Here is a 17,457-nt window from a genome sequence, read left to right on the forward strand (position 1 = left end):
CTCGTCAGCGACTCAGTCGACGACGACTACTACTACCACAACAGCTATGGGTGCTGATCCTATGAGGGTAGCTGCCACGGCTCAGAAAGTGTCCCTGCCCCCAAGGCGCGACACCGCTGCTGTGACTTTGGCAAATTCTGCAGACACGCCAGAAGGGGTGCAACCAGCCTAGTCCCTGGTTCAAGACCCTCGGGGGGGGGGGGGGGGGAATGGGGCGGGGCCCAAGATGCCCCGAAACAGCCCTCCCAGGCCGTCGCCCAAGCCATGGAGGTCTTGACCACAGACGACAAAGATCAGGAGTTCTTGCATATTCCTGTTCTGCCTTCTCAACCGAGGGACATTTCATTGGGTATTCTGTTGACTCTACACACCTTGGTGTCAGAGATCCAGATGAGAATCCCTCCGGCGCTAGTACCTGTGGTCCCCCAGGTCCCTGATCAGCCTCCAGCAAAGAAGAGGAAGCATCATCTGACGTTCCCATATAAACCACCTCCACCACGTCGGGCCCCTTCTCCCCCAACAGACCCAGACACGGGAATGTGAACGGATGCAGCCATGACAACGGATAATGATGAAGACATTGTCGCAACGGACGGTGAATCACCGCATTTAGTTGCTCAACATAGGGTGTCCCCACCGGATGAGGTGGGGTCGTTCCACTCCATGATCGCCAGGGCCTCCGAGCTATTCCAGCAGGTACCTGAGGAAACCAAGAAGGAGAGCTTCTTGTATCAAAGGCACAAGGCCAAGAGGAAGACTATCATGGCGGTGCCTTTTCTGGACGATGTTTTGCAGTCGGGCCTGGCCCTCATGAAGAACCCTTGCAAGGCTCCAGCCAAGCAGGATAGGCTGGAGAAGAAATATAGGGTGCCGGATTCCGCACACACGTGCCTGAGGTCGCAACCATCGCTGGATTCGGTGATGTCGGTGGTCGTGAGGAAATGGTTGGCTAATCCATCCTCGTCGCCTTCGGTCCCTCCGGACAGCGAGTGGGAAAGGATGGACGCTGTGGGAAAGAAGGTGATTTAAACCGCAGCATCCACTATCAAGGCGGCCAACGCACTGGCGATCCTGGCCAGGTACAACAGGGAATTGTGGTACAAGCCTGGACTGATCCTGAATTTTGTCCCTGGTGATAAGAAGATGGAAGCCCTCGCTAAGGGGAGTTGGCGTCAGATCACGCCATCACAGTGGCATTGGACGTCGTCGACACAGGGTTCCGGCAAATGGGGAATGCTGTCTGCCTTTGTCAACAGGGTTGGATGAAAGCCACTAATCTCCGTCCGGAGGTCCAAGCGAAGGTGCTGGACATGCCTTTCGATGGGGAAAATCTGTTTGGGAAGGCCGTCGACGAGTCCCTCCAGGCCATCAAGACAGATACGGAGACGGCCTGTTCCCTGGGCACTCTCCAGCATCAGCGCTTGTCTTATTTATGCTCCTCCAGGGTAAAGTCGAGCAGGTCTTCAAAAGTGTCCTCCACGTCTACAGACAGCCTTCCGGATCCTCAATGCAAAAAGCCTAAGGAGGCCGTTCCCAGCCCTATGGTAGCAGAGGTAGCAGAGGACAGCATCGCCGTCGCCAGCAAGGGAGGAGGCCGGCACCAAAGCAAGCATGAACTGACCGGAACATCTGGCCCCCACTCGTGCACCCTGGTGGGAGGCCGGCTGACGAGGTTTGTCGGTTAGTGAAGAGAGATCACCACCGACAGATGGGTGCTGGACGCACTGTTCCTAGGCGCAAGACTCAATACAGTGTCTTGCCTCGCGTTGCCCTTGGAGGAGAGGCTAGCAGCCATTCAAGGAAAGGTGCAACTTCGATGAAGACTGCTACGGTGCGGGCCATCCGGTCATTACTAGGCATGATGTTGTCCTGCATCTACCTCATCCGTTTCTGCCTGGTGTAGATGCAACCCCTACAGGAATTCCTGGACACCCGGTGGATACAGGTGTCTGGAAACTTCAGAGACAAGATCCCTCGCAACGAAGAGTACCGTTGGGCGATAGTTGTGGCCTTCCATTCCAACATCACACAAGGCACGGGATTTCAAAACCCCCCATACCAGGAGACCGTCACCACAGACGCCTCCCTGGAAGGGTGGGCAGCACACTGGACGTCTGCACTCCGGAGGCCTGTGGCTGCACGAAGAGAAGGATATGCATATCAACATCCTGGAGCTACGGGCAGTGTTCTGGGCTCTCAAGTCATTCCTACCGTCTCTGAAAAGCAAGGTGCTGAGGATCTTCACGGACAACACCACTGCCATGTTCAACATCAGGAAGCAGGGGGGCACGCATGTTTGCGACAGCAGTTAACTCCAAGTGCCAGAAGTTTGTCAGCAGATTCCACCAGCCGAGGAGCCTGGGGGACGCTGTCTCCTTCCTGTGGGAAGGGCTCTTTCTGTACGCGTTTTCTCTGTTTCCTCTTCTGCTACAAATCAACACACTTAGACCGTGTCAATGCAAGATGATACTCCTTGCCCCGGCGTGGCCAAGGCAGATTTGGTATCCTGACCTTCTCAGCCTGTCAGCAGCACCTCCAGTCAAGTTGCCAGTGGTTACAGATCTTCTCACCAGAGAGGGAGGCACAATCCTTCATCACGACCCAGGATCGCTGAACCTGAAGGCTTGGATCCTACAGCCTTAGAGTTTGGAGGTTATGAGTTGCCAGCGGACTCCAGGGAGGTCCTCGCAAAGGCAAGGGAGTCGTTGACCTTAAAGTGCTACGGCCATAAGTGGAAGCTTCTGTGGGTCACAGCTCTACAGATCCTTCCATACTTGATAGCCTTGGGAAAAGGCTGGTCCTGCTCATGCCTTCATCAAGATGCTTCTGGCAGCTATCTCCCGCAACTCCAGATCCCCAGGAAGATCCTCACTGTGGTCGCACAGACTCATCAAGGAGTTTCTCAAAGGACTTTTCTGATCTTTCCCGCCGGTGAAGGCTCCTGCCCCGGCGTGGTATCTCAACGTGGTTCTGACGTGCTCACAGGGGCCCCCTTCGAGCCTATGCATCAGGCCCCACTCAAGTTTCTCTTGTGGAAGGCGGCATTCCTTGTGGCCCATCACCTCAGCCAGACGTGTAGGTGAGATGCAGGCCCTATCCTGCAAGCAACCGTATCTGAATTTCCACGAATCATGGGTGGTACTGCGTACGCACTCCTCTTTCATGCTGAAGGTTCCGTCTGAATTCCACCTCTACGAGCCTCTGGTGTTACCTGTTTTCTTCCCAAAACCTTTATTGCTCGTGCCCTGAAGTTCTACGTGACACGCACTAAGAGTTTTCAAAAGACTTCACAACTATTCGTGAACTTTGGTCCTGTGAACCATGGGAAGGCCTTTACCAAGGCTTCCATTTCAAGGTGGCTCTCTAGCTGCATCATGCACTGCCATCGGTTGGCGAACCGACCGTTGACAGGCCGTCCGAGAGCTAACTCCACCAGAGCGATCGCTGCGACGACGGCATTCCTGTCTGGTGTGCCATCTGTTCCAGCGGTAAGCGTTAATTGCTTCTGTTAAGCCTTGCCACCTCCCATGGTTGTGTAATGTTGTACTGCTATGTATAAGTTATTCAAGAGCATGTGCATCCATGCTAGACCCCATGCTGGAGAAGGTTTAAGTTACTTACCTGTAACTATTGTTCTCCAGCATGGGTCTGACATGGATTCCCATGCAAACTCTCCCTCCGGCCCCTCCGTGTCTCTTCTTGGTCATACTGCCACTTTACGTGCTTACTAAATCTGAAGTTGGCTGCCAGAGGAGGAGAGGTTGCACAGTTTTGATCCAAAAGGGCTCTGAGTTTTTACATGGCTAGAACTACTGCCTTCCGTCGGGATGAGCAGCTTACTCAGGCCAATTTAGGGAAAGCAGTACTAAGCAGACAATTTCACTCCTAATAGTACTGTCCATTTCCGAGTGCTAAGCTCAGTTACTTAAATAGGTGCTGAAAAGGCTTCAGGGCCCAGTCTACTAGGGAAGGTCACTACCTCTTGGCCCTTCAGAGGCAGTGATTTTATTCTGCTGGGGTAGTTTTTAAGATGGGGAACCTTTTGAAGGATGCATTCCATTAGAAACGAAATGACTTAACATGTAATGGTCTTTCTTAGGATTTTTTGCAACAGATTTCTCAGTGCCATCCCAACCCATCTCTAAATTTTGAAATTGGACTTTTGTTCTTAGAACAATTGTGGTGATCGAGTTCTCCCTATTTTTGAGGTTTCCTCAGCTGCTCAGCACATTAGAAAACAGAGGGAGAATTGAGGTAATCAGACATAGTGTCCTCCATTTATAGGGCTGCGTTTATGAGGATACCTATCAGGACGAGGAATCTGTTGGAGGAAAATTCATAAGAAATTACACTGTAAGTACATTTTCTCAGACTGATTACCATTAATATTGTCTGTGAGTGGGCAATTTCAAATACCCATAATGTTCTCTTCTGGTTTGCACAACCCTCTGTTTAGGATCTTGGTGGATATCTCGGTAAATCAGGGCCACATTAACAAGTGAGGATGGGTAGGGGACATGTTCCCCATGTACCATTCTGGGGCCAGAATTGCAGAGCGGCCGTGATCTCTGGCCCGAAGGGTCTCCCAAATACCATGTCCTTGCCTTTCATATAAGAATTTGTCACATTATGCCTTCTTTGCAATCAGTTCCTCTACTGTTAATTGAATGGACAAGTGTTTCAGATCTCCATATCTTGGCACAAATGTTTGTATACTTTATCTGAAGTGTGTGCCTGTTTTCTGTTGCATGCTTTAATGATCATCACTTGTCATGGTGTAAACCTTATTGCTATCCTTTTTCAAATGACACACAGATGCAGGTTTGCTGCATCTAGTACAAAAGATGGTCCCAAATGTGTTCATGGTACTCAATTTGTATTCTTTTCTATTTTTTTATAAGGCGGATAAAAATGGTCCACGATTTCAAAGTGATTTTGGCAACACCAAGCAGACAATAAAGGTAAGCACTTGACAGAAAGAGCAGTGTTACCTTCTGAAACTGCAATTATATGGTAAAGAAACAAAATGTATATACCCTTTCAACTTATTTTGTTCAGGCTCTGTTCCTCATATGATTAGCTTTTCTTGTTTCAATTTGTTTGGCCTTTTTATTTTATTTGTAGGAATGCGCGGAGGCAAAACACTTTTTTTAAATGTGTATTTAATTTGCACATGTTTTTCTTGGTTCACTGAGGAGCTCCAAACCCTGCGCAAAAGCAAACGCCAGGCGCTTAAAAACTGGCACGTCAACCCCTGTGACTTCACTAAAGAAAACTTCCAAACTATCGCTAAAAAGTACAAAGACTCTATCTTCAATGCTAAATCCGAAGCAGAAAACCATTGCATCTCTGATGCCAACTCCCAAACTAAAGAACTCTTTACTATCTTTAAATAACTAACAGTCCCTCCTATCTGCACTGACGAGATCGTTAAAGATGAAGAATGGTGCACCAGCATACAAACTGCTATGCTAAAAGAAATAGACCTCCTCCAAAACAAAATTTCAAAACATTTCAAAACATTACAAGGCATTGCCTAAGCAGAACTATCCGACTAAGACCCTGCCTAATTCCAAAAATAGCAACTTTCCCAAATTCTCATTCAAGGAAATCACAGAAGCAGATGTCATAGACATTCTTAAACATCTCAAACCATCACAATGCAAGGGCGATGTGTGCCCCCCCAAAATCATAAAGGAATGTGCTGAGCCACTCGCTCCTCTCGTTACCGCCTTCATTAATGCCTCTTTCAGAAAAGGCATAGTCCCTGAGAGCCTTAAAGAAGCCTGGGTGTGCCCACTCTTAAAAAAACCAACGCTAGACCCCTCTCAGCCTAATAACTACCCATCCCAGTCTTATCCGCTGTTAAAACTCTAGGGGTCCACATTGATGCCACACTATCGATGGATAAACAAGTCAGCGCCATTTTCCATCATGGGGTCTGGCATGGATTCGCATGCTCATGAATATTCCCCGTCGTCAGGCCGGGAATCCTCGGTATAGAAAAAATCAGTATCAGTTTCGTTTCTGATCTGTCTTTCTCAGTAGTAACCAATCACTGGTCTCTGGGTCATACTGCCCCCAGCCAATGACTGCCCTCTCCCTAAGCCCCTCCTCTGGCAGCCATCCTCAGATTTTTACCGCACGTTCAAGTGTTGGGAGTCCTCGTGCTTAGCTCTCGAGCTTTTGCTGCGTTTTCGTGCTTTTTTTCAGGAGATTTTCTCTTTTTTTCGGTTAAAAGAGCCTCAAGCTCCACTGTTTCTACTTCCGATCAACGGGGATCCGTTTCAGAGTTTTCTACGCACCTCAAGGGTGAAGATTCCGTCGAGTTACACTTTTGGAGGATTCCAGAAGTTCCGAGGCCTACCCCGGACATGGCCCAGGAGAAAGGGAGCTCGACGCCCGGGAAGCTATTCAGGACCTGCCCTGGATGCCAGCTTCAGAACGTTTTCAAGGAGGACGAGCATTCATTATGCCTCTACTGTCTCCACGAGGACAAGACGCACAAGGAAAAGGACTGCGCGTTTTGTGGAAACATGTCGGAGCGGACCATGAAGGATCGCCACCTCCGTCTTGCCAACTGGCTGGAAGGTAAGAGCCCACCAGGCGAGAAGAAGAAGTCCGAGCGGTCTTCTAAGTCCTGGCTAAGCACAACGAGTCCGTGGGCACCGGGAGCGCTGAACGGTCGGGCTCCTTGGCTGCCAGGCAGGGCACACCCTCCCCGGCGCCATCGACCACGAGCCAATGCTCTGGCTCGGGTAAGAGGAAGTCCGAGAACCCGGCGAAGCTTCTGGAGAGGCCCCGGTCGATCTCGAAGACTCCGGCAGAGGGGGAGCGAGGCTCGGACCCTCCCCCGAAGTTGAAGGCCCCAGGCGTACAGAAGGTGACGTTGGCCGTGATTCACCCTGCTAGGACCTCGATTGAGGATGTCGCCGCGGCCCTGGCTCAGCCTGTGGAGGCTACACCAGTGGAGGCGCCCTCAGGTACCAGAGACCCCTGCCACCGCGGAGGGAGTCGTCTTTCAGGCCCATCGAGAAGACCCCCACAAAGTCCTCGTTGGAAAGGGGGGAAGGGGGTGGTGGCCGTCGTGGATACGGACACGACCTCTGAAGAGGAGCTCATCCAAGTTGTGGAGGAGACCCAGCCCATCGGGAGGGATCCCGCCGAGGACGACGACGAGGGGGCGACGGTGACGCAGACGAGGCTCCTCAAGAGCCCTCACGCCCGTCGTTTCCGGTGCCGCAGGACACCTCGGTGGCCATTTTGTCAGCCATCCAGTCCTTCTGCTCGGAGATAAGGACTAGGTTGCCCCTTCCCCCGACGGAGGAACCTGAGCCAGACCCGACGGAGGATCCAGAGCCAGGACCTTCGGGGAGCCCACCGCCTAAGAGGAGGAGGACGCATCCTAGGCCTCCTCTCCCGCCTCTGCGGTCTTCTCTGCCTTCCCCCCGGTCCACTACCCACAGGGATGATACAGGCATGGACACGACTACGACGGGTACGGATGACGACGGAGGCGACGACGGGACGTGCCCCCCGTCGCCCCCTGCCCGGGCGTCCCCGCCCGACGCGATTGGATCCTTCCATGCAATGATCTCCAGGGCATCCGAGCTCTTCCAGCTCTGCCCCGAGGAAAAGAAGGAGGGGTTCCTTTACCAGCGGTGCGAGGCTAAAAGGAAGATGGTCCTCGCCGTACCGCTTCTTGATGACATCTGGGATGAGGGGCTCGCCCTCCTCAAGAACCCTGCCACGGCTCCTGCGAAGAGGGACCGGTACGAGAAGAAGTACCGGGTCCCCGACGCTGCCCCCTTGTGCCTTAGGGCACAACCTACCCCGGACTCGGTCGTTTCGGCGGCGGCCAAGAAGAACGCGGGGGGGCATCGGCCTCGACTTCAACCTCCCCTCCGGACGGTGAGGGTAGGAAACTGGATGCGATGGGACGACGGGTCATCTCATCTGCAGCGACGACCATCAACGCGGCCAACGCCCTGGCCATCGTAGCCCGCTACGATAGGGAGTTGTGGTTCAAGATCGCCCCTCTGTTGGACTTCCTTCCGGATGCCAAGAGGGCTGAGGCCCTGGAAATCTTGCAGGAAGGCGAGATTGCCTCAGACCACGCCATTACGGTGGCTACGGACATCGCCGACACCGGTTTCCGTCAGTTGGGCAACGATGTTTGCCTGAGACGAAGAGGATGGCTCAGGGCGACAGATTTCCGCCAGGACGTTAAGACCAAAATTTTGGACATGCCCTTCGATGGGAACAACCTTTTTGGCAAGGCGGTTGATGAATCCCTTCAGGCGATCAAGACGGACACGGAGACGGCCCGTGCACTGGGTGTGCTCCAACAACGACGGCCGCCCTTTCGGAGTACCGGAGGCAGACAGGGTGCCTCCAAGGGAGCCGGCAGCAGCTCCTCTACTTACCGTCAAGCGGCCAGGTCTTCATCGAAGGAGGCCTACAGGGGACGCGGCAAGTCAGGTGGATCCCGCCGTCGTCGCCAAGGTGGTCAAGGAGGCAAAGCGGCCTCCAAGCAAGATTGAACCGTCCGTCGGGTCGGGCCCCCACCGAAGCACCCCGGTGGGAGGCCGGCTGACGAAGTTCGTCGGCGTGTGGGAGTCCATCTCCACCGACCGTTGGGTGCTGGACGCCCTGGCCCTGGGGCACGCCCTCGAGTTCCAGAAGAGGTGCCCCTGCATTCCTCCCGAGGCCAGGAAGGAAAATCACGTCCCTCAACTGCTGTTGGAAGTGCGGGCGATGCTCAGGAAAGGTGCCATCGAGCTCGTCCCGAAGAGGCTTCGGGGCTCCGGAGTTTACTCAAGATACTTCCTCGTGAGGAAAAAGACAGGAGGATGGCGTCCCATCCTGGACCTGCGACGACTAAACAAATACATCAAGGCACAGAAGTTCCGGATGGTCACCCTCCAGCACGTGCTGGGACAGCTGGAGGAGGGCGATTTCCTGTCGTCGTTGGACTTGGAGGATGCTTACTTCCACATCCCTATTCTAAAGAGGCACCGAAAGTTCCTCAGGTTTGTGGTCAAAGGGCGGCACTACCAGTTCAAGGCCCTCCCGTTCGGATTAAAATCAGCGCCCAGGGTGTTCACCAAGTGCCTAGTACCGGTGGTGGCGCGGCTGCGCATGCAGGGGATCCACGTCTACCCCTACCTGGACGACTGGCTCATACGGGCAAGGACAAGGGAGCTCGCCGTGGAACACACTGCGAAGTCCGTCCAGCTGCTCACGGACCTGGGGTTCTCCATCAACTTTCCAAAATCCCACCCGGTCCCGTCGCAAGTCGCCCTGTTTCTGGGAGCACAGCTCGACACAGTGGCGTGGCGGGCCTCACCGTCGGAGGAAAGGATAAAGACCATCCTAGGAAAGGTGCAACATCTACTGGCCACGGACGTGGCCAGAGTGAGGTCTATCAAGTCCCTTCTTGGAATGATGTCCTCCTGCATTTATCTGGTGCCCCATTGCAGACTTCGGATGCGGCCCTTGCAAGAATTCCTCGACGCCCACTGGATCCAGACGTCTGGCAGCTTCGAGGACAGGATCTCGCTCGACGAAACGTTCCGTCAGGCGATTCGATGGTGGGGTGTCTGCGCTCATCTGACAGCGGGAACAGGCTTCCTAGCCCCGGCCCACCAGGTGACGGTGACGACGGATGCCTCCCTGGAAGGTTGGGGAGCGCACACCGGGGGCCTCCACACGAGAGGCCTTTGGTGCTCGGAGGAGAAGACTCTCCACATCAACATCTTGGAGCTCCGCGCAGTGTTCTGGGCCCTCAGGTCCTTCCTTCCGTCCCTCAAGGGCAAGGTGGTGAGGATCATCACCGACAACACCGCCACGATGTTTTACATTCGGAAGCAGGGCGGAACCAGATCCCCTGTCCAAGGAAGCCCAGGATCTGTGGCATTGGGCCATCGCACAAGGGATGTTTCTGGTACCCTTTCATCTGGCAGGGATAAAAAACACATCGCCGACTCACTCAGCAGGGAGCTGCGCTCGTGCCACGAGTGGGAACTGCGCCAGGATCAAGTGGACCGACTCTTCTGACGATGGGGCGAACCCCAGATTGATCTCTTCGCGACGGCGGTGAACTCCAAGTGCCGGAGGTTCGCCGGCAGGTTTCCCCAACCGAGGAGCATGGGTGATGCTTTCTCGTTCCCCTGGGACGGCCTGTTCCTTTATGCATTCCCACCGTTGCCGTTGCCACTCCGGCTCGTCAACCAGCTCACGAGGTCCCGGTGCAGGATGATCCTCGTCGCACCGGCGTGGCCGAGGCAGATCTGGTTCCCAGACCTTCTGGACTTGTCAGCGTCCACACCAGTCAAGCTACCGACGGACGCGGATCTTCTCTCCAGGGAAGGAGGCGCCATTCTTCATCACGAACCAGAGTTGCTGAACTTGCAGGCCTGGCTCCTGCAGCACTAGAGTTTGGAGGATACGACATCCCAGCCGACTGCAGAGAGGTTCTTGCAAAGGCCAGGGCATCCTCAACTCTCAAGTGCTACGGACACAAATGGAAGAGGTTCTCTGTCTGGTGCCGAGCACAGAAGATTAACCCTCTGCGGATTACGGCCCCTCAAGTATTGCCGTACCTACTGTCTTTGGCCAAGGCTGGCCTATCTCACGCTTCCATCAAGGTACATCTGGCTGCCGTCTCACGTTACACCAGAACTACAGGACGGGCGTCCTTGTGGTCTCATCGTCTGGTGAAGGAATTTATGAAAGGACTGTTCCGATCATTCCTGCCGGTGAAGGCCCCTGCCCCGGCGTGGGAGCTCAACGTGGTACTAACTAGGCTCATGGGGGCCCCATTCGAGCCTATGCATTCAGTGCCGTTGAAGTTTCTGTCGTGGAAGACAGCATTCCTCGTGGCCATCACCTCTGCACGACGAGCGGGAGAGATCCAGGCCCTGTCTTGCAAACCTCCATACTTGACTTTTCACGACACAAGGGTGGTGCTGAGGACGCACCCCTCCTTCATGCCCAAGGTGCCGTCGGACTTCCACCTCAACGAGCCCTTGGTGTTGCCAGTTTTCTTCCCGTCGCCTTCGTCGCCGGCTGAGAGGAATCTGCACTCGCTAGAGATTTAGCTAGAGCGCTGAAGTTCTACGTGGACCACACGAAGAGTTTCCGGAAGACATCACAGCTGTTTGTGAACTTTGGACCTGTGAATCAAGGGAAGGCTCTCTCGAAGACCTCCATTTCCAGATGGGTCTCCGGCTGCATCATAAACTGTCACCGGTTGGCAAACCGACCGCTGCCCGGCGGTCCGAGAGCCGATTCGACCAGAGCGATCGCTGCTACTACGGCGTTCCTGTCTGGTGTGCTCCTGGAGGAGTCCAGAGTCGGCCAGGCAGTGCTGCGCAACCTGTTCGCCTAAGGTGAGCCTGGTGAGGAGGTAAGAGTTGCTTAATGTTGAGTTGTTGTATTGCTTGATATTGAGCCTTGTGCCACCTCCCGTGGTTGTGCATGTGTATACTGCTATGTATTCTTATATTCATGAGCATGTGAATCCATGCCAGACCCCATGCTGGAGAAGGAACAAGTTACTTACCTGTAACTGTTGTTCTCCAGCATGGGTCTGGCATGGATTCACATGCGAACCCTCCCGCCTACCCCTCTGCGGCTCTTCACTTGGTCATACTGCCACTTCATGTGCTACCAAATCTGAGGATGGCTGCCAGGGGAGGGGCTTAGGGAGAGGGCAGTCATTGGCTGGGGGCAGTATGACCCAGAGACCAGTGATTGGTTACTACTGAGAAAGACAGATCAGAAACGAAACTGATATTGATTTTTTCTATACCGAGGATTCCCGGCCTGACGACGGGGAATATTCATGAGCATGTGAATCCATGCCAGACCCATGCTGGAGAACAACAGTTACAGGTAAGTAACTTGTTCCTTGTCTCTGCCTCCGCAATGAGCACTAAACTTATCAATGCTATAAAGCCATTCTTAACAAAGGACAACTGCCTGTCCATTGCCAGAGCTACTATGGGAGCCAAGTTTGATTACTGCAATGAAATCATAGTTGGCACCTCCAAAACACATATAGCGAGACTCCAAACTACCCAAAACAACTCACTCAGAGCAGCACTTAGTATACCTAAAAGAGACCACATCACACAAGCAAGAAAGACTGTTCACTGGCTCCCAGTCAAAGACCATTACATTCAAAATTCTCACTACCACTCACAAATGCATCAACCTCTCAGCACCATCATACCTATCAGACACACTATCTAGATCTTACTCAACAAAGCCCACCAGACTTTGCTACTACTATAACCAACTCACAGTACCGCGCATCAACAGAGCTAAGGCAGGAGGGATAGGCTTCCCCTACCTTTCCCCCAAGCTTTGGAACGCACTCTATACATATCTCAGAGCTGAAAAGTCTTTCCATGCCTTCCACAAAAATCTTAAAACTGCTCTTTTCAACTAACTGACTTCACTCACATACCCTTTATCTGCATGTCCTTCCATTACGCATGCTATCTATTCCTAGTATGCTGGTATGTATTGTCTGTATTCTTCTGTATGTAACTAAGCGATCATCACCATCTGTAACAAGCGCCATGATGCCTCCGGGCTGCTGTGCGCTCAACAAATGTGAATAAATGAATACAGTTGCGTTACTTGATGGTACAGTTATACAAATGAGTGTATAGCTCTCCTTTATTATACATACATTATAACTCTTCCTCTTGGTTGTCCTCACTTATGCTTTTATCATATAGGTACTGTCTGAAACTTCCCCAAATGTCTTTCGGGCAGCATGTCAATGGCAGTAGGCCGGAGTATACCTCTTCATTATCATTCACCCAAGTCATAGCTCTCACCCATTCTTCCATCACTGGGGGAGCTCTACTTTTCCAATGGAATAGTATCGCCCGTTTAGCTAATAGCAAACCAATATTTAATAGTTTGCCCCCGATTGGGTTCATTTTGCCCACAAAGCCTAACACACATATCATATCTCTGGGTTCCAATCTATTGGTTGGTCCAAAATTTCTTCCAGTGCGTTGCACACATTCGTCCAATAATCAGCAAGCATTCTACCGACCAAAACATGTGAAGTATTCCTGCTTCCTTGCTACCACATCTGGGGCACTTCCCTGTCGCTGTTGTATACATACTCTTGAGTGGGGCATGGTGAGGTGCACTCTGTTTACTATTTTGTAATGGATTATTCGGTACCTCGAGTTACAGGATTTCTCCATCATGGGGTCTGGCATGGATTCACATGCTCATGAATATTCCCCGTCAGGCTGGGAATCCTCGGTAAAAGAAAAAAATCAGTTTCAGTTTTGTTTCTGAACTGTCTTTCTACTAATAACCAATCACTGGTCTCTGGGTCATACTGCCCCCAGCCAATGACTGCCCTCTACCTAAGCCCCTCCTCTGGCAGCCATCTTCAGATTTTTAATGCACGTTCAAGTGTTGGGAGTCCTTGTGCTTTAGCTCTCAAGCTTTTATTGCTTTTTGCGTTTTTCCAAAGAGTTTACTCTTTATTTTTTGGTCAAATCGAGCCTCAAGCTCCACCGTTTCATCTTACGATTAACGGGGACCGGTTTCGGAAATTTCTATGCCCCTCAAGGGTGATTTTTTTCATCGAATTTAACTTCTTAGAGGATTCCGGAAGATCTTTTACGCCTACCCCACGTGGACATGGCCCAGGACAAAGGAGACTCGACGCCCGTTGGATTCAAGCTGTTTAGGATATGCCCAGGATGTGGACTACAGAACGTCTTTAAGGAAGATGAGCACTCCCGGTGCCTCTACTTCCTTCACGCTGACAAGTCGCACGTGGAGGAGGACTGTGCGTTCTGCAAGAACATGTCCGCCCGGACCATGAAGGACCGTCGTACACTACTCGCTAACTGGCTGGAGGTGAAGAGCCTAGTAGCAGGTGAGAAGAAGCCCGAGCGGTCTTCTAAGACCTTTGAGGGCGCTCCGGTGACAGGGGCCCAACAGAAGGCAAAGCACTGCAAGTCTGCGGGCACAGGGAGCGCCGTTGGTTCGGGCTCCTTGGCTGCCAGGCAGGGCACGATGTCACAGACGCTGTCAACCATGAGCCAACGCTCCGGCTCAGTGAACAGGAAGTCGGAGAACCCGGGTAAGCTTCGGGAGACGCCCCGGCAGGACCTGGCAGAGAAAGCCAAGGGGGAGCGAGGTGGTGACCCTCCCCCCACAGTGAAGGCCTCAGATGCGGCCAAGGTTGTGAAGGCCCAGATTCACCCGGCTAAGGCCTCGATTGAGGGAGTCGTGGCGGCCCTGGCGAAGGCTGCGGAGGTGACCCCAGTGGAGACGACTTCGAGGCCTAGAGTTTCCCTGCCGTACCAGAGGGAATCATCTTTCCAGCTATCGAAAAGACCCCCGTGAAACCCTGAGATGAGAAAGAGGGGGGGGGCGAGGTAGTCCTAATGGACTCAGATACCTCTTCCGAGGACGAGCTGTCTATTGTCAAGGCAACACTGGACAAGAGGTTCGAGGAGAGGGCCCGCGGGAAGGATCCCGACGAGGCGGACGTAGAGAGCGAGTGTGGAGCCGACGAAGAACGTCAGATCGATGAAGAACCGGACACCACACTGCTGCCGGCGCTCCCGTCGCAACCAATGCCACCGCCGACGGACAGGCAGGATGACATTTTGCTGGCACTGCAAACCCTGTGCACCGAGATAAGGATGAGGCTACCCTTGACTCCAGTGGACGATCCAGCGGCGCCTGGACCGTTGGGGAGTCCTCCACCCAAGCGGAGGCGAGTCTATCCTTCCCCACCCTTCCATCCTTCACCTCCATACCCTCTACCGAGGGATGAGATGGAGACGGCAACGACTGGAACGGACGACGGTGGTGACGACGGAACTGATCTCCCATCACCCCTCCGCGGCTTCCCCTCTCGACGAAATTGTCTCCTTTCACGCCATGATCGCCAGGGCATCTGAGCTTTTCCAGCTATTCCCCGAAGAGCAGAAGAAGGAGGGGTTCCTCTACCGACAACGGGAGGCCAAGAGGAAGACCGTCCTCTCGGTCCCGTTACTGGACGACATCTGGGACAAAGGACTGTCCCTTCTGAAGAACCCGTCCACGGCCCCTGCAAAGAGGGACAGGTACGAGAAGTAGTACCGGGTCCCAGACTCTGCACCTAAGTGCCTCAGGGCACAGCCGTCCCCGGGTTCGGTGGTCTCCGCGGCGGCCAAGAAGAAATCGGCAGGAGCGACAGCATCAACTTCCACTTCTCCACCGCATGGCGAGGGGAAGAAGCTGGACGCCATGGGACGACGGGTCATCTCGTCGGCAGCAACGACTATCAAGGCGGCCAACGCCCTCGCGATCGTGGCCCGCTACGACAGGGAGCTGTGGTTTAAGATCGCTCCCCTCCTGGACTTCCTCCCAGACAACAAGAGGGCGGAAGCCCTTGAAATCCTGCAAGAGGGCGAGGTAGCGTTGGACCACGCCATCACGGTGGCCACGGACATTGCTGACACCGGTTTTCGCCAGATGGGCAACAGAGTTTGTCTTCGCCGGCATGGTTGGCTCAGGGCCACCGACTTCCATCAGGACGTGCAGACCAGGGTACTGGACATGCCCTTCAACGGGAACAACCTGTTAAGCAAGGCAGTGGACGAGTCACTGCAGGCCATCAAGGTGGACACCAAGACGGCCCGGGCCTTGGGCTCTTTCCCTCAGCGACGCCTGTCCTTTCGGACCTCTGGAGGCAAGGCTCAAGGTGCCTCCAAAGGATTCGGCGGCAGCTCCTTGTCGTACCACCAGGTGGCCCGCACTTCGTTGCAGGAACCCTACAGAGGCTGCAACAAGGCCGGTGGACACCATCGTCGTCAGCAAGGGGCCCAAGGTGGCAAGGCCTCAGCGAAGCAAGCCCGAGCCCACCGTGACGTCGGGCCCCCACCCGAGCACCCCGGTGGGAGGCCGGCTGGCGAACTTCGTCGGCATGTGGAAGTCCATCTCCACCGACCGTTGGGTGCTCGATGCCCTGTCTCACAGGCACACTCTGGAGTTCCAAAAGTGGTGTCCCCATTTTTTCCACCAGAGGCCAGGAAGGCAAACCACATTCTGTAGCTGCTCCTGGAGGTACGAGCAATGCTGAAGAAGGGCACGATAGAACTCGTCCCAAAGATGTGCTGGGGCTCCGGAGTATACTCGCGGTACTTCCTCGTTCGAAAGAAGACCGGCGGCTGGCGGCCCATTCTAGACCTCCGCTGCCTCAACAAATTCATAAAATCCCAGAAGTTCCGGATGATCACCCTTCAGCACGTGCTGGGACAACTGGAGGAAGGCAACTTCCTGTCGTCGCTGGACTTGGAGGATGCCTACTTCCACATCCCCATACACAAAGGACATCGAAAGTTTCTGCGCTTCGTGTTCCAAGGGCGGCACTATCAGTTCAAGGCACTGCCCTTCGGGTTGAAGTCGGTGCCAAGGGTCTTCACCAAGTGCCTGGCACCGGTGGCGGCGTGGCTGCGCCTGTAGGGGATCCACGTCTACCCCTATCTGGACGATTGGCTCATCTGAGCGTAATCAAGAGAACTCGCCATTGACCACACAGCGAGGACCATCGCCTGCTCACGGAATTGCGGTTCTCAATAAACTTTGCGAAGTCCTGCTTGGTGCCATCGCACCAAGCCCTGTTCCTGGGAGACAGACTAAAAACAGTGGCACGGCTGGCGTCACCGTTGGAGGAGAGGATGAAGGCCATCCTGGGCAAGGTACAACGGCTGTTGACCACAGAGGTAGCCAGGGTGAGGTCCATCAAGTCCTTGCTTAGCATGATGTCATCATGCATCGACTGTGTGCGCCTGCGCAGGTTGTGGATGCGGCTGCTGCATGAATTCCTCGATGCCCGTTGGGTACAAGTGACGGGATGTTTCGAAGACAAGATCTCCCTCAACGAGACTTTCCGGCAGGCGATCCGGTGGTGGGGCACCCGCGCGCATCTTACGGCGGGCATGGACTTCCAGACCCCAGCGCATCAGCAAACGGTGACGACGGATGCCTCCCTGGAGGGATGGGGCGCGCACACCAGAGATCTCCACGCGAGAGGCCTTTGGCTACCGGAGGAGAGGTCTCTACACATCAACGTCCTGGAGCTCCGGGCTGTGTTCTGGGCTCTCAGATCCTTCCTCCTGACCCTCAAGGGCAAAGTGGTACGGGTCTTCACCGACAACACCACCACAATGTTCTACATCCGGAAGCAGGGGAGCACCAGATCCCCAGCTCTATCCAAAGAAGTGCAGCACCTGTGGCACTAGGCCGTCGCCCAGGGGATGTTCCTGGTACCCTTCCACCTGGCAGGAGTAAAGAACAGCGTTGCCGACTCACTTAGCAGGGAGCTGCGCTCGTGCCACGACTGGGAGCTCCGGCAGGATCAAGTCGATCTCCTATTCTGATGATGGGGCAATCCCCAGAAAGATCTGTTCGTGA

General features: G+C 54.0%; 1 protein-coding gene across 4 annotated transcripts in view; it reads left to right on the forward strand.

Annotated features, from left to right (window-relative positions):
* VPS13C (vacuolar protein sorting 13 homolog C) overlaps window positions 1–17,457 on the forward strand; it is a 5,236,720-nt gene that overhangs the window by 2,052,627 nt on the left and 3,166,636 nt on the right. For all 4 annotated transcript variants that reach the window (XM_069624493.1, XM_069624490.1, XM_069624491.1 and 1 more), the window contains one exon: window positions 4,902–4,961. In XM_069624493.1, coding sequence (XP_069480594.1) covers window positions 4,902–4,961 — 60 coding nt within the window. The remainder of the gene's footprint in view (window positions 1–4,901; window positions 4,962–17,457) is intronic.

This window comes from Ambystoma mexicanum, chromosome 11 (genome assembly GCF_040938575.1).
Source record: "Ambystoma mexicanum isolate Mex_15411 chromosome 11, UKY_AmexF1_1, whole genome shotgun sequence".
NCBI lineage: Eukaryota > Metazoa > Chordata > Amphibia > Caudata > Ambystomatidae > Ambystoma > Ambystoma mexicanum.